At 48.0% G+C, this 23,823-nt stretch overlaps 1 protein-coding gene and 1 pseudogene across 2 annotated transcripts in view; one reads left to right on the top strand and one right to left on the bottom strand.

Annotated features, from left to right (window-relative positions):
* fam161a (FAM161 centrosomal protein A) overlaps window positions 1-23,823 on the top strand; it is an 83,264-nt gene that overhangs the window by 12,460 nt on the left and 46,981 nt on the right. For both annotated transcript variants that reach the window (XM_072507761.1, XM_072507762.1), the window contains exon 3: window positions 2,370-3,527. In XM_072507761.1, coding sequence (XP_072363862.1) covers window positions 2,370-3,527 — 1,158 coding nt within the window. The remainder of the gene's footprint in view (window positions 1-2,369; window positions 3,528-23,823) is intronic.
* On the bottom strand, window positions 6,495-7,174 carry LOC140423256 (small ribosomal subunit protein bS16m pseudogene; annotated as a pseudogene).

The following is a 23,823-nucleotide window of genomic DNA, read 5'->3' on the forward strand; positions in this document are numbered from 1 at the left end:
ATGGTTCTTTTTATGGTGGTCAATTCTAAACATTATGTACACTATCAAAATGTAACTAGTTGAACTAGGTACCAGTGTATACAATATGGTAGCTCATGGCAAAAGCATCATTGGCTGCTAGGTCTACGGGGAGAAATTATATAGATTGCACTCAAAATTTTACTTTAAATTCATTTTCAACCAAATAGCAGTATTTGACAGAAGTAAATATTCGATTTTTGCCTCCAAAAAAGATAAATATTTTTTTCTCCACGCAGTTTACTTCTGGTTGCTTACCCAATCATACACCTTTTCCAGTATCCTCTCAACCTTCTACTCCATCTACCATTACATCCCTGTTAAATTCCTAACCTACTCGGGTGCTAGGTTCTTCTTTCTTCTTGATAGGACTGACTACCTTGGATCGTTGCTTCATCTCTTTGACCATACAGTTCCCCTGTTAACTACTCCAAGATCATTATTTCCACAACTGGAAAAATTATCATGAACTCTCATTGATAATATCTTAAATTCACATCTCTCCCTCCTCATGTCCATCATCTGTACTGACAACAAGTGCCTCATTGACCTGCTCAATAACAACCGTGTCCTTCAATGTCCTTATCACTCCAAGTTCCTGGATCAGGGACTAGAGCACTTGTGGAATATGATCTGTTTGGCTGTCTACCACTTGATCTGATTTGACTAGTTCAAACAATATTGCCAAAAACTTCCCATTGATTCACGGATACCTTGGAGGTCATGGCCAACCCAGAACCTTTTGTCTCCACTGGTATTCCCCTTCTATCCACATCTGATTCTAAATGTAGTGCTCATCGACATCACTTAAAAATCAGGCCATTTATTGGATTGCCTCTTATTACTTGCACCACTTTTCTCTTTAAAAAACTATTATTGACCCTTCTAGCTTTGCATTAACCTATCCTTTCAACGATTGCTACCTGAATGTGATAGTCACTGAACCATGTATTCACCAATCCAATTTGAGTCCCTCAGTATAATCTTTGTTGAAATCACCAGTGTAATTATTTGTGACTTCTGCCAAAATTGGGATTGCCTTTGCTATAACTTATCATCAACACTGAGCCAACCCTGTTGTGTTTTGGCACTGACTCCATCAGCCTTCCAGACTGCACTATTGGCAGAGCCAGGTAGTGGTTGAAACAATCTCTTCTCTCTTTTGCCATAAGCTGAGCTTTACATTATCCACTTTGTATCTCATTCTGTCGTGATCGCTATCTTTCACTGCATTAGTTCAACATATCCATTACCACAGTTCTGGATTATTGCTCACCTCCACTCCCTTCAGTCTGTCATTGGAGGCTTTTAAAAAAAAAATGTTCCTGCATGAAATGTAGCTGGCCAGACCTACATTTATTGCCCATCCTTAATTGCCCTTGAAGTGAATACCTTGCTATGCCATTTCAGATAGCAGTCTAAGAGTCAACTACATTGCTGTGGGTCTGGAGCCACATTTAGGCCAGACCAGGTAAGGGCAGCAGATTATATTTTTAAATAATTTTTATTAGTGTCACAAGTAGGCTTACATTAACACTGCAAATGAAGTTACTGTGAAAATCCCCTAGTTGCCACACTACGGCGCCTGTTCGAGTACACTGAGGGAGAATTCAGAATGTCCAATTCACCGAACAAGTAAGTCTTTCGGGACTTGTGGGAGGAAACCGGAGCACCCGGAGGAAATCCATGCAGACACTGGGACAACGTGCAGACTCCGCACAGACACAGCCATCTCTGGTGATTTTATGGTTACCATCACGGAGACTGGCTTTCAATTCCAAAATGTATTAATTTTAAAAATAAATTTCGAGTACCCAATTCATTTTTTCCAATTAAGGGACAATTTAGTGTGGCCACTCCACCTACCCTGCGTATCTTTGGGTTATGGGGGCGAAACCCACGCAAACACGGGGAGAATGTGCAAACTCCACACGGACAGTGATCCAGAGCGGGGATCGAACCTGGGACCTTGGCGCCGTGAGACAGCAATGCTAACCACAGCGCCACCGTGCTGCCCTCAAAATGTATTCATTGAATTAAAATTCCACGATCTGAGCTCTGTCCTCTGGATTACTAGTCTAGAGACATTACCAATACTTCACCATCTCCTCTGTTCCTGATCTTCGGTCTCTTCTTGAATGTTGTTCCAAAATAACTTTGCCCTGCAGCCCTTCTCACTGTTACTGAAAGCAATTAACCAAATTATTTTATTACTTTCCTGCATCACCTCTTTCCCCATGTAGTACTTACTCTTTAGATGTACTTTTAGAAGAATGGATTGTGTAATTTGTTTTAATGAGCAATTAATAATATTCTGAATTAATACAAACTACTTTTGTAACTTTTTATAGTTCAGATAAGCAAAATGATGGCCCTCTATCTGACACGACAACTGAGGGGGACAATGCTACATACTTGCGTGTTTCAGAAATGTCCAGTGAAGACCAGGAAAAAGACGGAGAAAATATCATGTCCTGTGGAAGGGATCGAATTCGAGGAATGTGGGATGGATTTTCTGCGCAGGGGTATATTTCGAATGAAGAATCCCAGAAGCCTGGAAGATCAAGTTTACCAAAAATGAAAACAATAAAGAAGGAGCAAAAGCAGTGGTCACCAAAGATCACAGTACCACACCCTTTCCTGATGACTCTCAGAGAGGCTGAAAAAAAGAAGCGCAAGATCAGATCAAGGTCTGAAATTGAAATAGAGAATCATATGCTAAGAAAACAATTAGAGGAAGAAGCAGAATGCCAGAAAAAATTCCGTGCTAACCCTGTACCAGCCCATACCTATATTCCGCTATTGGAGGAAATAATAGAACGGAATGAAGAAAGGAGGAGCTTTGTAAAGATGAGAAACAAAGACATTTTACTGGCGATGCAAAAACCATTTGGTTTTCAGGAAAGAGAGGAGAAGAAGAAAGAAATCAGAAAAATGCAAATAAAGGATCTAGATGTTCCAGTAAAGAAGCCAAATAAATTTAAAGCAAAACCAGTTCCCAGATATCTGTATGATCATACAATCAGTGACAAGATTAAAGAGGAAGAACTCTACAGAGTAATTAGAATAAAAGTTAGAGCTCAAGAGATATTACAGAGTGCATCCCTTCCAAAAAGTATGCTTCGTAATACTTTCTTGGAAAAGAAGAAACCAACAGGTTGGGACCCTGATAAAGAACTGAAATTCAAACCCCAGATTAATGCAAAAGTACCAGATTTTAAGATGTTGCACAGAAAGTCTCGAGGAAAGCTCATGAGAAAGAAGAACTTACAATTGACAACAGTGTGTGAACCCTTTCAGTTGCTCACTCCTCATATTCGTTCAAAAAAAGAAAAGATTTTTGATGATATAATGGCAGATGAAAACCGGATGAAAGAGACCCAATGGCCTTATATGTCTTGCAGAAACCAATGGAAATCACATGGCATAAATTCATCTCCATCAGGATGTGTGGACTTGGAAATTATAAAGATCACAAAGTCTGCAAAGAAGAGGAAAGAAGCTGTCAGGTAAGAACAATTTTCACCTTTCAAGAAATTCATAAAATCAGGTGAGATGCGATCTGTCCTCCACTATTTTCTGAAAGTAGCATTTTAATGAAAAGCTTAAATCCCACTCGAACTGTCTTGTCCAATAATCTTTCAAAATTAAATCTTGTCAATTTATATATCTATTGGTTCAGAATTTTATGCATTAAGGCAGGTAAATAATTCAATTAGCATTTAAGATTAATTTGATCCGGGGAAGAAAAGTCAAACATAGGAAGCATTCTGATATGTTTATGAGGAAATATCAGTACAATGTGAACTTGACTTTTTGTTAGCACATACCTACCCACAAGTAGTACACTGGTATCTTCATTTGAAAGAAATATTGTAAGTACAGAGGACATGATCAAAATGTAAAATTTGAGTAGCATCATGCCCAAATGTTCCGTAACATTAATTTGTTTAAAACACTTATTATTTTAGATCTTCTCTCTCTTCCCCCTCCTTGGAATTAAAATGATGAACTGTTATCATAGAATTTACAGTGCAGAAGGAGGCCATTCGGCCCATCGAGTCTGCACCAGCTCCTGGAAAGAGCCCCCTACCCAAGGTCAACACCTCCATCCTATCCCCACAACCCAGCAACCCCACCCAACACTAAGGGCAATTTTGGACACTAAGGGCAATTTATCACGGCCAATCCACCTAACCCGCACATCTTTGGACTGTGGGAGGAAACCGGAGCACCCTGAGGAAACCCACGCACACACGGAGAGGACGTGCAGACTCCGCACAGACAGTGACCCAAGCCGGAATTGAACCTGAGACCCTGGAGCTGTGAAGCAATTGTGCTATCCACAATGCTACCGTGCTGCCCCAAATGTGTCGAATGCAATACAGACATTTAGAGTTACATTAAAATTCATGGGTTTTTTGAGATAGCAAGCAATCCAAACCCAGAAAGAGTCCTTGGTAACTTTATTCAGATCTAATATATGATTAAAAACTATAAACTGCAGTGTATATTATAGATTACTGCTTCACCTCAATTTTTCACTTGAGCTAATGATCAGAATAATATAACAGCGGAATTCTGTTTTCATTCTAAGGGGCTAGAACAACATTTATTGCCCATCCCTAATTGGTTTGAGAATGTGGTGGTGAGCTGCCTTCTTGAAACACTGCAATACACCAGTAGATACACCTCCAGTGCTGTTAGGAAGGGAGTTCCAGGATTTTGATTCAGTGACCGTGAAGTAATGCCGATATTGTTCCAAGTCAGGATGATTTGTGATTTGGAGAAGAATTTGCAGCTGGTGGTGTTTCCATGTGTCTGGGTTTTTTTTTTATTCATGGGATGTGGGCTAGGCCAACATTTATTGCCCATTCCTAATTGAGAAGGTGGTGGTAAAAATGCAAATACTATCCAGCGTAGAGCTCCGGTTACGGCTATGGTGACAGCCCGGGGCTAGCCGTTCAAACCTATGACATTGTACGACACTTTATGGGTGAAAGCCAGTTTTTGTTTTTCTCTTTTCTTGTTTATTCTATAATTGTTATTTGAAATACCAATAAAAATACTTTCAATAAAAAAAGATAAGGAAGCCTTCTTGAACTGCTGCAGTCTATGTAGTGTAGATGCATCCGCAGTGCTGTTGCGGAGGGAAGTTCCAAGCTTTTGACCCAGCATCAGTGAAGGAACCAAAATATATTTTCAAGTCATAGAGTTTTACAGGACAAAAAGGGGCCCTTCGGCTTCAAAATGGTGAGTGGTTTGGAGGGGAATTTCGAGTTGGTGGTGTTCCCATGTGCCTGCACATGTGTTTTTAGATGTTCACTGGGTGAAAAGGTGATCTCCAAGAAGCCTTGGTGAGTTCTTGCAGTGTATCATAGAGATGGTACACTCTGCAGCCATTGTGGATGAGGTGCAAATCAAGCAGACTGACTTTCTTGGAATGTATCACACTCCTTGAGTGTTGTTGGAACTGCATTCATCCAGGCAAGTGGCAAGTATTCCATCACACCCCTGACTTGTCTTGTGGATGTGGACAAGCTTTGAGAGGTCAGGAGGTGAGTTACTCACAGCAGGATTCTTGGCCTCCGACCTGCTCTTCTAACCACAATATTTATACAACTAGTCCAGTTCAGTTTCTGGTCAATGGTAAACCCCAGGATATTGATGGTGGGGATTCAGCGATGGTAATCCCATTAAATGTCAAGTGGCAATGGTTAGATTTTATCTTATTGGAGATGGTCATTGCCTGGCTCTTGTGTGTGGCAGAAATGTTACTTACTACTTGTCAGTCCAAGCCTGAATATTATACATATCTTGCTGCATTTGGACTAAAACTGTTTCAGTATCTGAGGATTTGTGGATGGTGTTGAATATTGCGCAATGATCAGCGAACATCCCAATTTCTGATCTTATCATTGAAGGAAAAGACAGCTGAAGGTGGTTGGGCCTAGGACATTACCTTGAGGAACTCTTGCAGTCTAGTTCTGGAACTGAGATGATAGGTCTCCAACAACCACAACTATTTTCTTTTGTGCAAGGTGGGACTCCAACCAGAAGAGATTTCCCCTGATTTCTGTTGACTCAATTTTTCTAGAGCTCTTGGATGCCACATTCAGTAAAATACTGTCTTGATGTCAAGGGCAGTCACTCTCACCTCACCTCTGGAGTTTACCTCTTTTATTCATGTTTGAACCAAGAGGTCATCAGCTGAGTGGCCCGAGTAAAACCCAAACTGAGTGTCAGCAGGTTTTTTGCTAAGCAAGTGCCACTTGATAAACACTTGATAAAATCATGGAAAAGAAAAAAATAGGAGCAGAAGGAGGCCATTCGGCCCTTCAAGCCTGCTCCACCATTCATTATGATCATGGCTGATCATCCAACTCAATAGCCTAATCCCGCTTTCCCGATATCCTTTGGTCTCCTTCATCTTAAATGCTATATCCAACTGCTTCTTGAAACCATATAATGTTTTTTTTTTCTCCAAGTGCGCCTTTTATAATAATGGGTTTATACAAAAGTAATCAAGTCCCGTGACAATACTGTGTGCTGTCTTGTAGACACAGGTCCAAATCAGGCATTCATATCTCTTACGCTCGTTACAGGTGACATTCAATGAAGCATTTTATGTAACTGTTTATGTCCATCTGCTGGGTTTGCACTGCTAACTCTGGCATCAGGCACTCGGCTGCTCGCCCCCTGCGGCTTCCACAGGCTCTTCCTCTGACTCAGCGTGGCCCATTAGTGCCTGCTTCTTGTAAAATCTCTCTGCCCCGGTAACCGTCACTGGGTGCAGAGGGAAAAAGCCAGACAGACCTAGTATTTTCTCAACAGGCTTTGTCACGTATGCCCCACAGGCCAGCCAGTACTTGATTCTATCAAAGTTCAAACTGACCAACTTCTCGTTGAAGATGGTTGGGCATGGGGTCGTACGTGCCCAGCTGCTCCAGGTATTTGCCATCCCTGGCCCGCTTGTTATGTGCTGCTACAATCTGGTAGAATGGTCGATTTGTGCAGCCACTCCAAGCCATGCGGATGCACACAAAGCTCTGGTGATAATATTTCCGCAGATTCGATGACAGGTGCACCATGACTTTTCTCTTCCAATTTTTCACCGCTACCACTCTCGGTCCCGAGCACTGTGCGCCACCATGTTGCCGCACTTTGACCCGGACGTGGAAGCTCTGAAACCATATAATGTTTTGGACTCAACTGTTTCCTGTGGTAACAAATTCCACAGGCTGACCACTCTCTGGGTGTAGAAATGTCTCCACATAAAGAGCAAAGAACAAAGAAAAGTACAGCACAGGAACAGGCCCTTTGGCCCTCCAAGCCTGCGCTGACCATGCTGCCTGTCTAAACTAAAATCGTCTACACTTCCTGGGTCTGTATCCCTCTATTCCCATCCTATTCATGTATTTGTCAAGATGCCCCTTAAATGTCACTATCGTCTCTGCCTCCACCACCTCCTCCGGCAGCGAGTTCCAGGCACCCACTACCCTTTATGTAAAAAAACCTTGCCTCGTACATTTCCTCTAAACTTTGCCCCACGCACCTTAAACCTAAGCCCCCTAGTAATTGACCCCCCTACCCTGGGAAAATGACCCTGCCTCTGACTATCCACTCTGTCTATGCCCCTCATAATTTTGTAGACCTCTATCAGGTCGCCTCTCACCCTCCGTCTTTCCAGTGAAAACAGAGTTTATTTAACCTCTCCTCATAGCTAACGTCCTCCATACCAGGCAACATCCTGGTAAATCTCTTCTGCACCCTCTAAAGCCTCCACATCCTTCTAGTAGTGTGGCGACCAGAATTTAACATTACTATACTCCAAGTGTGGCCTAACTAAGGTTCTATACAGCTGCAACATGACTTGCCAATTCTTATACTCAATGCCCCGGCCAATGAAGGCAAGTTTGCCGTCTTGACTACCTTCTCCATCTGTGTTGCCCCTTTCAGTGACCTGTCGACCTGTACACCAAGATCTCTCTGACTGTCCATACTCCTGAGGGTTCAACCATTCACTGTATATTCCCTACCTGCATTAGATCTTCCAAAATGCATGACCTCACATTTGTCCGGAATAAACTCCATCTGCCATCTCTCCGCCCAAGTCTCCAAACAATCTAAATCCTGCTGTATCCTCTGACAGTCCTCATCGCTATCCGCAATTCCACCATCCTTTGAGCGCAAACTTACGACTCAGACCATTTACATTTTCCTCCAAATCATTTATATATATACTACGAACAGCAAAAGTCCCAGCACTGATCCCTGTGGAACACCACTAGTCACAGCCCTCCAATCAGAAAAGCACCCTTCCATTGTTACTCACTGCCTTCTATGACCTAGCCAGTTCTGTATCCATCTTGCCAGCTCACCCCTGATCCCGTGTGACTTCACCTTTTGTACCCGTCTGCCATGAAGGGACCTTGTCAAACTTACTGAAATCCATACAGACAACATTCACTGCCTAACTACATCAATCATCTTTGCAACCACTTCGAAAAACTCTATCAAGTTAGTGAGACACGACCTCCCCTTCACAAAGCCGTGCTGCCTCTCGCTAATACGTCCATTTGGTTCCAAATGGGAGTAGATCCTGACTCGAAGAATTCTCTCCAGTAATTTCCCTACCACTGACGTAAGTCTCACCAGCCTGTAGTTCCCTGGATTATCCTTGGTACCCTTCTTAAACAAAGGAACAACATTAGCTATTCTCCAGTCCTCCGGGACATCACCTGAAGACAGTGAGGATCCAAAGATTTCTGTCAAGATCTCAGCAATTTCCTCTCTAGCCTCCTTCAGTATTCTGGGGTAGATCCCATCAGGCCTTGGGGCTTATCTACCTTAATATAAGACGCCCAACACCTCGTCTTTTTGGATCTCAATGTGACCCAGGCTATCTACACACCCTTCTCCAGACTCAACATCCACCAATTCCTTCTCTTTGGTGAATACTGATGCAAAGTATTCATTTAGTACCTCGCCCATTTCCTCTGGCTCCACACATAGATTCCCTTGCCTATCCTTCAGTGGGCCAACCCTTTCCCTGGCTACCCTTTTGCTTTTTATGTACGTGTAAAAAGCCTTGAGATTTTCCTTAACCCTATTTGCCAATGACTTTTCGTGACCCCTTTTAGCCCTCCTGACTCCTTGCTTAAGTTCCTTCCTACTTTCCTTGTATTCCACACAGGCTTTGTCTGTTCCCAGCCTTCTTGCCCTGACAAATGCCTCCTTTTTCTTTTTGACGAGGCCTACAATATCTCTCGTTATCCAAGGTTCCCGAAATTTGCCGTATTTATCCTTCCGCACAGGAACATGCCAGTCCTGAATTCCTTTCAACTGACATTTGAAAGCCTCCCACATATCAGATGTTGATTTACCTTCAAACATCTGGGTTCTTCAGTTCCCACCTAATATTGTTATAATTAGCCTTCCCCAATTTAGCAAGTTCACCCTAGGACCACTCTTATCCTTGTCCACCAGCACTTTAAAACTTACTGAATTGTGGTCACTGTTCCCGAAATGCTCCCCTACTGAAACTTCTACCACCTGGCCAGGCTCATTCCCCAATACCAGGTCCGGTACTGCCCCTTCCCTAGTTGGACTATCTACATATTGTTTCAAGAAGCCCTTCTGGATGCTCCTTATAAACTCTGCCCGTCCAAGCCTCTAGCACTAAGTGAGTCCCAGTCAATATTGGGGAAGTTGAAGTCTCCCATCACAACAACCCTGTTGCTTTTACTCCTTTCCAAAATCTGTCTGCCTATCTGCTGCTCTATCTCCCGCTGGCTGTTGGGAGGCATGTAGTAAACCCCCAACATTGTGACTGCACCCTTCTTAATCCTGATCTCTACGCATATAACCTCGCTGCCCTCTGAGGTGTGCCCTTGTAGTACAGCTGTGATATTCTCCCTAACCAGTCGCGCAACTGCGCCACCCCTTTTACATCCCCCTCTATCCCGGCTGAAACATCTAAATCCTGGAACGTTTAGCTGCCAATCCTGTCCTTCCCTCAACTAGGTCTCTGTAATGGCAACAACATCATAGTTCCAAGTACTAATCCAAGCTCTAAATTCATCTGCCTTACCCGTTATACTTCTTGCATTAAAACACATGCACTTCAGGCCACCAGTCCCGTTGTTTGCAGCAAAATCTCCCTGTCTGCTCTTCCTCAGAGCCATACTGGCCCTATTCCCTAGTTCTCCCTCTATGTTTTCACCTTCTGACCTATTGCTCCGCTACCCACTCCCCTGCCATACTAGTTTAAACCTTCCCGTGTGACACTAGCAAACCTCGTGGCCAGGATATTTTGCCCCTCCAGCTTAGATGCAACCCGTCCTTCTTATACAGGTCACACCTGCCCTGGAAGAGCTCCCAGTGGTCCAGATAACGAAAACCCTCCCTCCTACACCAGCTGTTTTGCCACGTGTTTAGCTGCTTATTTCTAGCCTCACTGGCATGTGACAGGGAGTAATCCCAAGATTACAACACTAGAGGTCCTGTCTTTTAACTTTCTGCCTAGCTCCCTGAACTCCTGCCGCAGGACCACATGCCCCTTCCTGCCTATGTCGTTAGTACCAATTTGTACAACGACCTCTGCCTGTTTGCTCTCCCCTTTCAGGGTGCCCGCTACCCATTCTGAGACATCCTGGACCCTGGCACCAGGGAGGCAACACACCATCCTGGAATCTCTTTCACGTCCACAGAAGCGCCTATCTGTGCCCCTGACTATAGAGTCCCCTATGACTATTGCTCTTCTGCGTTTTGACCCTCCCTGCTGAACATCAGAGCCAGCCGTGGTGCCACTGCTCTGGCTGCTGCGGTTTTCCCCTGATCGGCTATTCCCCTCAACAGTATCAAAAGCGGTATACCTGTTCGAGAGGGGGACAACCACAGGGGATTCCTGCACTGACTGTCTGTCCCTTCTGGTGGTCACCTATCTCTCTGCCTGCACCTTGGGTGTGACCACATCTCTATAACTCCTATCTATGACGCTTTCCGCCGCCTGCATGCTCCTAAGTGCATCCAATTGCTGCTCCAACCTAACCACGCGGTCTGTGAGGAGCTGCCATTTGTTACACTTGCTGAAGATGTAGTCGACCGGAACGCTGGAAGCATCTCAGACCTGCCACAATGTCACAGCTGAGTGACATTTAAGCACTAATTAATTAATTTAACATAAACACTTGAATTATTGTGAGATTGAGTTACAAATAACTATATGGCCCTGATGCTAGATGATTTTTACTGTAAAATTAATGCTAAATACCGATCACTGCCCTCAGGTTTAGTTACTCCACTATCTAGTTAATCAATTAGATTTTTTTTTTTGCAATATTATTATTTTTTTCAAATTCAACAGATTCCCAACCAGCCAATCGGGTCACAGCTTTACTGTGATGTCACTTCAGTTTCCCCCCCCACACAATTTAAAAAGGAAATAAAAATCACTTACCTTCCCAGGATGCTCTCTGGTTCTCTCCCTGCAGATTAACAGTTGCAAGCCAGGAGAAGGGAACCAAGACGGTAGGGAAAAAGCAGCTTCTCCCACTCCACACTGAATTACCTCACTGCACCAAATTACCAAGTTCCAATTCCCACTCTGGATGTGCCTCCTACACCTGCGCAAAGCTTACTGAGTGCGCTTTCTGTCTGTCTTTTATACAGACCTCAGCTAACCAGGGTGACTCACACTACTTAAGCTTCAAAGAGAAGAATATAATGTCCAACCTTGTGCCACTAAACAGGCCTCAGGTGACTGACAGATAACTGCCTCTCAGCAATTCGGGTGGGGGCAGCTTCAGCCAATCAGACACTAAGCTACACACTGCACTTTTCCCTGAAAAACAGCAGAATTAGACTTACCACTTACCTTTCCTGATCACCTCACTGCACCAAGTTCCAATTCCCACTCTGGATGTGTGTCACTCACTCAGGATGTGTCTCCTTCACCTGCGCAAAGACATCTCTGTCTTAAATGGTCTACCTCGTATCCTCAGACTGTGACCCCTGATTCTGGACACACCCACCATCGGGAATATCCTTTCTGCATCAACACTGTCCAGTCCTGTTAGAATGTTATCGCTTTCTATGAGATCCCCCCTCAATCTTCTGAACTCTTGCGATTACAATCCTAACTGATTCAATAATAATAATCTCTCCTCATGCATCAGTACTGCCTTCCCAGGATTCAGTCTGGGAAACCTCTGCACTCCTTCTATAGCTAGAACATCCTTCCTCCGATAAGGAGACCAAAACTGCACATAATATTCCAGGTGTGGCCTCACCAAGGCCCTGTATAATTGCAGCAAGACATCCCTGCTCCTGTACGTGAATCCTTTCTCAATTAAGGCCAGTATACCATTTGCCTTTTTTTACCACCTGCTGTACCTGCATGCTTACCTTCAGTGACTTGTGTACAAAGACACCCAGGTCTTGTTGCACATTCCCCTCTCCTAATTTATGGCCATTCAGATAATAGTCTGCCTTCTTGTTTTTGCTACCAAAGTGGATAACCTCGCATTTATCCAAATGATACGGCATTTACCATTCATTTGCCCACTCGCCGAACTTGCCCAAATCACACTGAAGGATCTCTGCATCCTCCTCACAGCTTACCCTCCCACCTAACTTGGTGTCAAATGCAAATTTGGAGATATGACATTTTGTTCCCTCATCTAAATCATTAATATATATTGTGAATAGCTGGGTCCTAGCATCAATCCCTGCAGTCCCCACTTAGTCACTGCCTGCCAATTTGAAAAAGACCCATTAGTTCCTTTTCTTTGTTTCCTGTCTGCCAACCATTTTTTAAATCCATCTCAATACACTATCCCCAATCCCATGTGCTTTAATTTTACACGTTAATCTTTTATGCAGGACTTTGTCAAAAGCCTTCTGAAAGTCCAAGTACACCACATCCACCGGCTTCCCTTCATCAATTTTACTAGTTACACCCTCGAAGAGTCCCAGTAGATTTGTTGAGCATGATTTCCGCTTCAGAAATCTATGCTGACTCTGTCCGATCCTGCAGCTGTTTTCTAAGTGCTCTGCTTTAAAATCTTTGATAATGGATTCTAGAATTCTCCGCACTACTGATGTCAGGCTTACGTCTATAATTCCCTGCTTTCTCTCTACCTCCCTTTTCAAATAGTGGAGTTACATTAGCCACCCTCCAATCTGTAGGAACTGTTCCGCAGTCTATAGAATCCTAGAAGATGACCACCAATGCATCCACTATTTCTAGAACCACTTCCTTCAGTACTCTGGAATGTAGATTATCAGGCACTGGGGATTTATCAGCCGTAAATCTCAGCAATTTCCTGAACATCATTTCTCTACTGATATTGATCACCTTCAGTTCCTCCTCCCAACTAAACCCTGCATTCCCCAACATTTCTGGTATTTGTGTCTTCATTTGTGAAGACTAAACCAAAGTATGTATTTAGTTGCTCAGCCATTTCTTTGTCCCCTATAATACATTCCCCTGTTGCTGACTGTAAGGGACCTGCATTTATCTTCACTAATCTTCTTCACTTCACGTTCCTATAGAAACATTTACAGTCAGTTTTTATGTTCCCTGCAAACTTACTTTCATACTCTATTTTCCCTTCTTTTAAAAAAAAAAAATATTTTATTGAAAATTTTTGGTCAACCAACACAGTACATTGTGCATCCTTTACACAATATTATAACAACACAAATAACAATGACCTATTTTATAAACAGAAAATGAATAAATAATAAATAACAAAAATGAAAACTAACCCTAATTGGCAACTGCCTTATCACAAGTAACACTCTCCAAAAATATAATTTAACAGTCCAATATATAATTATCTGTCGCAACGACCTATACATATTATACAGTATATATTAACAACCCTGAGAGTCCTTCTGGTTCCTCCTCCCCCCCCCCCCCCCCCCCCCCCCCCCCCGATCCTGGGCTGCTGCTGCTGCCTTCTTTTTTCCATTCCATCTATCTTTCTGCGAGGTATTCGACGAACGGTTGCCACCGCCTGGTGAACCCTTGAGCCGACCCCCTTAGGACGAACTTAATCCGCTCTAGCTTTATAAACCCTGCCATGTCATTTATCCAGGTCTCCACCCCCGGGGGCTTGGCTTCTTTCCACATTAACAATATCCTGCGCCGGGCTACTAGGGACGCAAAGGCCAAAACATCGGCCTCTCTCGCCTCCTGCACTCCCGGCTCTTGTGCAACCCCAAATATAGCCAACCCCCAGCTTGGTTCGACCCGGACCCCCACTACTTTTGAAAGCACCTTTGTCACCCCCATCCAAAACCCCTGTAGTGCCGGGCATGACCAAAACATATGGGTATGATTCGCTGGGCTTCTCGAGCACCTCGCACACCTATCCTCCACCCCAAAAAATTTACTGAGCCGTGCTCCAGTCATATGCGCCCTGTGTAATACCTTAAACTGAATCAGGCTTAGCCTGGCACACGAGGACGACGAGTTTACCCTGCTTAGGGCATCTGCCCACAGCCCCTCCTCGATCTCCTCCCCCAGCTCTTCTTCCCATTTCCCTTTTAGTTCATCTACCATAGTCTCCCCTTCGTCCCTCATTTCCCTATATATATCTGACACCTTACCATCCCCCACCCATGTCTTTGAGATCACTCTGTCCTGCACCTCTTGTGTCGGGAGCTGCGGGAATTCCCTCACCTGTTGCCTCGAAAAGCCCTCAGTTGCATATACCTGAATGCATTCCCTTGGGGCAACCCATATTTCTCGGTCAGCGCTCCCAGACTCGCGAACTTCCCATCCACAAACAGATCTTTCAGTTGCGTTATTCCTGCTCTTTGCCACATTCCATATTCCCCATCCATTCCCCCCGGGGCAAACCTATGGTTATTTCTTATCGGGGACCCCCCCCCCCCAAGGCTCCAGTCTTTCCCCTATGCCGTCTCCACTGTCCCCAAATCTTCAGTGTAGCCACCACCACCGGGCTTGTGGTGTAGTTCCTCGGTGAGAACGGCAATGGGGCTGTCACCATAGCCTGTAGGCTAGTCCCCCTACAGGACGCCCTCTCTAATCTCTTCCACGCCGCTCCCTCCTCCTCTCCCATCCACTTACTCACCATTGAAATATTAGCGGCCCAATAATACTCACTTAGGCTCGGTAGTGCCAGCCCCCCCCCATCCCTGCTACGCTGTAAGAATCCCTTCCTCACTCTCGGGGTCTTCCCGGCCCACACAAAACCCATGAAACACAAAGAGGAATCTCGGGAGGACCACCATCTTAACCGCCTGCACCCTCCCTGCCAGTGACAGGGATACCATATCCCATCTCTTGAAATCCTCCTCCATTTGTTCCACCAACCGCGTTAAATTTAACCTATGCAATGTGCCCCAATTCTTGGCTATCTGGATCCCCAGGTAACGAAAGTCCCTTGTTACCTTCCTCAACGGTAGGTCCTCTATTTCTCTACTCTGCTCCCCTGGATGCACCACAAACAACTCACTTTTCCCCATGTTCAATTTATACCCTGAAAAATCCCCAAACTCCAAGTATCCGCATTATTTCTGGCATCCCCTCCGCCGGGTCTGCCACATATAGTAACAAATCGTCCGCATACAAAGATACCCGGTGTTCTTCTCCTCCTCTAAGTACTCCCCTCCACTTCTTGGAACCCCTCAACGCTATCGCCAGGGGCTCAATCGCCAGTGCAAACAATAATGGGGACAGAGGGCATCCCTGCCTTGTCCCTCTATGGAGCCGAAAATATGCAGATCCCCATCCATTCGTGACCACGCTCGCCATCGGGGCCCTATACAACAGCTGCACCCATCTAACATACCCCTCTCCAAAACCAAATCTCCTCAACACCTCCCACAAGTAATCCCACTCCACTCTATCAAATGCTTTCTCGGCATCCATCGCCACTACTATCTCCGTTTTCCCCCTCTGGCGGGGGCATCATCATTACCCCTAACAGCCTCCGTATATTCGTGTTCAGCTGTCTCCCCTTCACAAACCCAGTTTGGTCCTCGTGGACCACCCCCGGGACACATTCCTCTATTCTCATTGCCATTACCTTGGCCAGGATCTTGGCATCTACATTTAGGAGGGAAATAGGTCTATAGGACCTGCATTGTAGCGGGTCCTTTTCCTTCTTTAAGAGAAGCGATATCGTTGCTTCAGACATAGTCGGGGGCAGTTGTCCCCTTTCCTTTGCCTCATTAAAGGTCCTCGTCAATACCGGGGCGAGCAAGTCCACATATTTTCTATAGAATTCGACTGGGAATCCATCCGGTCCCGGGGCCTTTCCCGCCTGCATGCTCCTAATTCCTTTCACCACTTCTTCTACCTCGATCTGTGCTCCCAGTCCCACCCTTTCCTGCTCTTCCACCTTGGGAAATTCCAGCCGATCCAAAAAGCCCATCATTCTCTCCCTCCCATCCGGGGGTTGAGCTTCATATAATTTTTTATAAAATGTCTTGAACACTCCATTCACTCTCTCCGCTCCCCGCTCCATCTCTCCTTCCTCATCCCTCACTCCCCCTATTTCCCTCGCTGCTCCCCTTTTCCTCAATTGGTGTGCCAGCAACCTGCTCGCCTTCTCCCCATATTCGTACTGTACACCCTGTGCCTTCCTCCATTGTGCCTCTGTAGTGCCCGTAGTCAGCAAGTCAAATTCTACATGTAGCCTTTGCCTTTCCCTGTACAGTCCCTCCTCCGGTGCTTCCGCATATTGTCTGTCCACCCTCAAAGGTTCTTGCAGCAACCGCTCCCGTTCCTTACTCTCCTGCTTCCCTTTATGTGCCCATATTGATATCAGCTCCCCTCTAACCACCGCCTTCAGCGCCTCCCAGACCACTCCCACCTGGACCTCCCCATTATCATTGAGTTCCAAGTACTTTTCAATGCACCCCCTCACCCTTAGACACACCCCCTCATCTGCCATTAGCCCCATGTCCATTCTCCAGGGTGGGCGCCCTCCTGTTTACTCCCCTATCTCCAAGTCTACCCAGTGTGGAGCGTGATCCGAAATGGCTATAGCCGTATAGTCCGTTCCCCTCACCTTCGGGATCAACGCCCTTCCCAGCACAAAAAAGTCTATTCGCGAGTAGACTTTATGGACATAGGAGAAAAACGAGAACTCCTTACTCCTAGGTCTGCTAAATCTCCACGGGTCTACACCTCCCATCTGCTCCATAAAATCTTTAAGTACCTTGGCTGCTGCCGGCCTCCTTCCAGTCCTGGACTTCGACCTATCCAGCCCTGGTTCCAACACCGTATTAAAATCTCCCCCCATTATCAGCTTTCCCATCTCTAGGTCCGGAATGGGTCCTAGCATCCGCCTCATAAAATTGGCATCATCCCAGTTCGGGGCATATACGTTTACCAAAACCACCGTCTCCCCCTGTAGTTTGCCACTCACCATCACGTATCTGCCCCCGTTATCCGCCACTATAGTCTTTGCCTCGAACATTACCCGCTTCCCCACTAATATAGCCACCCCCCTGTTTTTCGCATCTAGCCCCGAATGGAACATCTGCCCCACCCATCCTTTGCGTAGCCTAACCTGGTCTATCAGTTTCAGGTGCGTTTCCTGTAACATAACCACATCTGCCTTAAGTTTCTTACGGTGTGCGAGTACCCGTGCCCTCTTTATCGGCCCGTTCAGCCCTCTCACGTTCCACATAATCAGCCGGGTTGGGGGGCTTCCTACCCCCCCCCTTGTCGATTAGCCATCCCCTTTTTCCAGCTCCTCACCCGGTTCCCACGCAGCTGTATCTCCCCCAGGCGGTGCCCCCCCGCCCATCCCCTCCCATACCAGCTCCCCCCTCTCCCCAGCAGCAGCAACCCAGTAATTCCCCCCCCCCCCCCCCCCCCCGCTAGATCCCCCGCTAGCGTAATTACTCCCCCCATGTTGCTCCCAGAAGTCAGCAAACTCTGGCCAACCTCGGCTTCCCCCCGTGACCTTGGCTCGCACCGTGCGACACCCCCTCCTTCCTGCTTCTCTATTCCCGCCGTGATTATCATAGCGCGGGAACCAAGCCCGCGCTTCTCCCTTGGCCCCGCCCCCAATGGCCAACGCCCCATCTCCTCCACCTCCCCTCCTCCCCCCATCACCACCTGTGGAAGAGAGAAAAGTTACCACATCGCAGGATTAGTACATAAAACTCCTCTTTCCCCCCTTTTTAACCCCCCTCTTCGCCCCCCACATTCACCCCACCACTTTGTTCAAACGTTCTTTTTAATAACCCGCTCATTCCAGTTTTTCTTCCACAATAAAAGTCCACGCTTCATCCGCCGTCTCAAAGTAGTGGTGCCTTCCTCGATATGTGACCCACAGTCTTGCCGGTTGCAGCATTCCAAATTATATCTTCTTTTTATGAAGCACCGCCGTTGCCCGATTAAAGCTCGCCCTCCTTCTCGCCACCTCCGCACTCCAGTCTTGATAAACGCGGATCACCGCGTTCTCCCATTTACTGCTCCGAGTTTTCTTTGCCCATCTAAGGACCATTTCTCTATCCTTAAAACGGAGGAATCTCACCACGATAGCTCTGGGAATTTCTCCTGCTCTCGGTCCTCGCGCCATCACTCGGTATGCTCCCTCCACCTCCAATGGACCCGCCGGGGCCTCCGCTCCCATTAACGAGTGCAGCATCGTTCTCACATATGCCCCGACGTCCGCTCCCTCCACACCTTCAGGAAGACCAAGAATCCTCAGGTTGTTCCTCCTTGCATTGTTCTCCAGTGCCTCCAACCTTTCCACACATCGTTTCTGATGTGCCTCATGCATCTCCGTCTTCACCACCAGGCCCTGTATGTCGTCCTCATTCTCGGCTGCCTTTGCCTTCACGACCCGAAGCTCCCGCTCCTGGGTCTTTTGTTCCTCCTTTAGCCCTTCGATCGCCTGTAGTATCGGGGCCAACAGCTCTTTCTTCATTTCCTTTTTGAGCTCTTCCACACAGCATTTCAAGAACTCTTGTTGTTCAGGGCCCCATGTTAAACTGCCACCTTCCGACGCCATCTTGGTTTTTGCTTGCCTTCCTTGCAGCTGTTCTAAAGGATCCACTGCAATCCGGCCACTTTCTCCTTTTTTCATCTGTATCCGGGGGGATTCCCTTCTGGTTTACCGCACAGTGTTTTTAGCCGTCAAAATTGCCGTTGGGGCTCCTATCAAGAGCCCAAAAGTCCGTTTCACCGGGAGCTGCCGAAACGTGCGACTCAGCTGGTCATCGCCGCACCCGGAAGTCTATTTTCCCTTCTTAATCATTGCCTTGGTCCTTCTTTGCATTAATCAATCCTTTTTGAAGGGGCAGCATGGTAGCACAATGGTTAGCACTGTTGCTTCACAGCGCCAGAGACGCAAGTTCGATTCCCAGCTTGGGTCACTGTCTGTGCGGAGTCTGCACATTCTCCCCGTGTCTGCATGGGTCTCCTCCGAGCGCTCTGGTTTCCTCCCACAGTCTAAAAGATGCGCGGGTTAGATGGATTGGTCATGCTAATTTACCCTGTAGTGTTCAAACGTTAGGTGGGGTTGCTGGGTTACGGGGATAGGGTGGAGATATGGGCTTCGGTATGGTGCTCTTTCCGGGGCCGCTGTAGATTTGATGGACTGAATGGCCTCCTTCAGCACTATAAATTCTATGATTCAGTCGTCAGACCTGTTGGGGGCGATTCTCCGATATGGAGGCCAAGTGTTCGTGCCGTCGTGAGCGCCGTCGCGTTTCACGATGGCGCGAACAGGGCCCGGGCACAACCTATTCTGGCCCCCACCCGGCAAGACTGTGGGTCACATATTGAGCGTCCTTGCGTGCCGGCAAATGGGCACCGCGCCAACCCGCGCATGCACAGTTGGGGCAGCGCAATCCTGCGCATGCGCAGTTGGGCCGCGCCATCCTGCGCATGCGCGGGGAACGTCTTACGCACGCCGGCCCCTCACCAACATGGGGCCGGTGTTCTGGGGCCGCGCGCGGAAGGAGGTAGGCCCGGGGGGGAGAGGGGGGGAAGAGGCTGGCCCGCCGATCGGTGGGCCCCGATCGCGGGCCAGACCCCATCGGAGGCCACCCCGGTGAAGGCGCCCCCTTCCCTCCCCCACAGGTCGCCCCCCCAGCGTTCCCACAGAGTTCCCGCCGGCAGTGACCAGGGGTGGACGGCACCGGCGGGAACCTGTCGTGTTGTAGCGGCCGCTCGGCCCATCCGGGCCGGAGATTTGCTGCTCGCTGGTTCTCCGAGCGGCCCGGTGCGAATCGCGCGCCGCTGGTTTCCCGGGATTGGGAGAATCGCGTGCGGGGATCGGGGCGGCGTGGCGCGATTCACGCGGCGCCCCGGCGATTCTCCCACCCGGCGTGGGGGGGGTGGGGAAGAGAATAGCGCCCGTTTTTCTTGGCCAGTTTGTAAGCTACTTCCTTGGATCGAATACTATCCCTACTTTCCCTCGGATGCACGTCTTTCGGGACTAGTGGGAGGAAACCGGAGCACCCGGAGGAAACCCATGCAGACACTGGGAGAATGTGCAAACTCTGCACAGACAGTGACCCAAGCGGGAATCGAACCCGGGACCCTGGTGCTGTGAAGCAACAGTGCTAGCCACTGTGCTACCGCGCCGCCCATAATAGTATCAGGTCACTGCTCTGCGTAAAAAAAACTTGCCCACCAACTGAGCTGCGGTGCGACGATGATGGGATTCCAACGCACACGTGCAGAGCACAATGGATTAGCAGTTCATCGCCTGCACACATGCTGGTCCCAGGCACTGGAAATGCTTCCGGCCTCCCACATGGAGCAAGAGGAGCAAACCACGGCTTTGAGATCTCTGCCATGACATAACCCTTTAAATTAAATCCTTAGAAGATGCTTAATATCAGATTATATCCAATTCTCTAGGGCAGTCCTAACTACCAATTATAGCCCTTGCAGATTATGAACCACAAAATGGATTTTCAAACCATAAAAGTGACAGAAGTTGTAAAGACTTACCGACCTTGCCCATTACTTTCCAATCCGCTCTCTCTCTTGTAGCCTCTTCTCCCAGTTCCACCTAACTCTCTTACCTAACTCACTGTTTCCACCCAACTCTGAAAGCACTGTCACTCAGCCAAACAGCACTCAGTGCAGACAAGCCGGCACTACAGAACTCTGCTTTTATAGGTTTCAAATTATAATGCTCTGGAATTGCTTTGAGCCATTCGCACAATTAACCTGCCAGAGCTAAAGTTGAGTGCAACTCAGCTGACCCCTGTTTCAGCAATGCAACTAACTAAAGTGCAGCTTTTAATGCTGCTCATCAGTCTGCTGCCTGTATTCCAGTGCTGTTTTCTGCTTGGACAAAGGAGGGAAGAAAGGAAAAAGAGAGGAGAGGAGAAGAAGGCAACTATCAACACCAAGGTGGGAGTGGAGCCCTTTGGACTGCCTGTTTGCTGGGCCCTCCCGGGCTGAGGGCCCTGCCTGGCCCGGTCCTCCAACCCATTGACATCTGCCCCCAGCAAGGACGAAACCAAGACAGGGGGATCCAGTAGACGTGCTGTAAAATGAAATGAAATGAAAATCGCTTATTGTCACGAGTAGGCTTCAATGAAGTTACTGTGAAAAGCCCCTAGTCGCCACATTCCGGCGCCTGTTCGGGGAGGCTGGTACGGGAATTGAACCGTGCTGCTGGCCTGCCTTGGTCTGCTTTAAAAGCCAGCGATTTAGCCCAGTGAGCTAAACCAGCCCCTGTGTGCTGCTGAGCTGCCTGAAGAGAGGAGGAAAGGAAGAGAGGAGAGGAGAGAAGGACAAAAGAAGGTGACTTTTATCAACAAAGTGGAAGCAGAGCGCTTTGGATTGCTTGTTTGCTGGGCCCCTCCCGGGCTAAGGGCCCTGCCTGGCCTGGCCCTCCCACCCGTCGACGACTGACTCCAGCAAGAACAAAGCCTGGACAGGGGGATCCAGAGACGGTGTGATTGCTGAACCCCTCCTGGGCTGCAGACCCGTTTGCATACCAGCAGCGTCTTTTGGCGGAAAGAACATCTGATTCTTTGGTGTGGTCCTTCCAGGGTAGGGAGCACAAACTATGGTTTTGCTTGTCCCGTCACGGCTGACGACCTCTCACAACTGCACCTACTTACATGAATGTGGTTGTCCTAGGAGTACAGACTCTGAGTGTGCTGGGCCCCCCTTCCAAGTTGAAGATCTGCCTTTGCTCCCCTATCCTCCCACCTTCCAGCTGTACAGGGGTTTTCCACCTCTGGCACCAACACAGCCACGGTGTCCCACCCTCCTGTGGCGATATCCTCCTCCTCTTGCTGTGTCCCTTGCTCTCCCTTCCTTACTTCCACCTCACTCTTCACTGAACCTCTCCTCCCCCCCCAAACCTCCCCTGAGCTAAGCTCACCCCACCATCACCATAGTGGCATGCGCTCGCGCAATGGCCGGGGTCGGCGGCCCCTTGACCATTGTTGCCGCGTCTCACGTACGGGAAAGTCATGTTCTTCCTGAGGGCCAAGAGGGTGGTCCACCACACCCTTGAAAAGGGGCTCGCTATGGGCGGGACCTATGTGGCGGTGGATTCTCTTGAGGCCACTGCCGAGAGGGTCATATTGTCCAATGTCCCGCCCTGCCTCCCTATGGAGCTCCTCCTCCCTTACCTCCAAATAATGAGGGAGGTACGTTCTGAAGAAGCGCCAGTCACTCTCAGCCTGAAGGATGCCCCGCTCAGGCACATCTACTCCTTCCAGCACCAGACTTTCATCCGCCTGATCCGGGAAGATGTATTAGATGGGGGGTTCGAGGTCTCCCATGAAGGGGAGACCCACATTTTCTGGTCTGCAGAAGGCGTGCGGTGCCATGCCTGCAAGAAGGTGGGGCATGTGAGGAATAATTGCACTGCCTCCAAAGCCACCATGGACACACCGCTACTTTGATACGCCGGACGAGGCGTGGACCTTTATCAAAAACGAGAAGCTGGACTCAAATTATGCTATGGGGGATATTGGGGAGTGGGAGGGGGCGATATTTGTGTTTTCTCTGTATGTGTGCTGGTTTGGGAGGGGTTGTTCCCCGCGTTCGATGGGGGGGGGAAGTGTGGGCCGGAGGCCCCGGGCCTTTGGGGAATGGTTGCAGGAGAAAGGAGCTGTGCCAGAGGGGCAGGGTCAGCCCAGGCAGGGAGCGTGGGCTTTTTCCTGCGGAAAGGGGGGGGCCTGACGCGGGGGGCGGTACTGGATTGGAGTACACATTGGTTTGTAGGGGGAGTGGAGGGGGGGGGACTTGGGCCACCCCACTATGGTGGGGTAGGGTGGGGACTTTGAGGGGGAATCCAACAGGAGGATGGGTGGCAGAGGCGGGAGCGTCCGGGGTCAGCAGGAGTCAGCTGACTTATGGGAGTGCAATGGAGGGAGCAGGGGGGTTAAGCAATTGCTTGGCCGGGGGAGGGGGGAACTGGGTTGCTGCTGTACTAACTGAGGGGGAGCTGGAGGTAAGAGGGAGAGTCGGGGTGGGGAGCCTCCTCCTGGGTGGCTGGAGAGTGCGGGAGGAGTGGGCATGTGGCTGGCCTAAAAAAGGAGATGGCTTGACAAATTTGTTGGAATTCTTTGAAGAGGTAACCAGTACAGTCGACAAGGGAGAACCAGTCGATGTGGTATATTTGGACTTTCAGAAGGCGTTTGACAAAGTCCCGCATAAGAGATTATTGTGCAAAATTAAAGCACATGGGATTGGGGGAAATGTATTGAGGTGGATAGAAAACTGGTTGGCAGAGAGGAAACAAAGAGTCGGGATTAATGGGTCCTTTTCAAATTGGCAGGCAGTAACCAGTGGGATACCACAGGGTTCGGTGCTGGGACCCC

This window comes from Scyliorhinus torazame, chromosome 1, assembly GCF_047496885.1.
Source record: "Scyliorhinus torazame isolate Kashiwa2021f chromosome 1, sScyTor2.1, whole genome shotgun sequence".
Classification (NCBI taxonomy): Eukaryota; Metazoa; Chordata; class Chondrichthyes; order Carcharhiniformes; family Scyliorhinidae; genus Scyliorhinus; species Scyliorhinus torazame.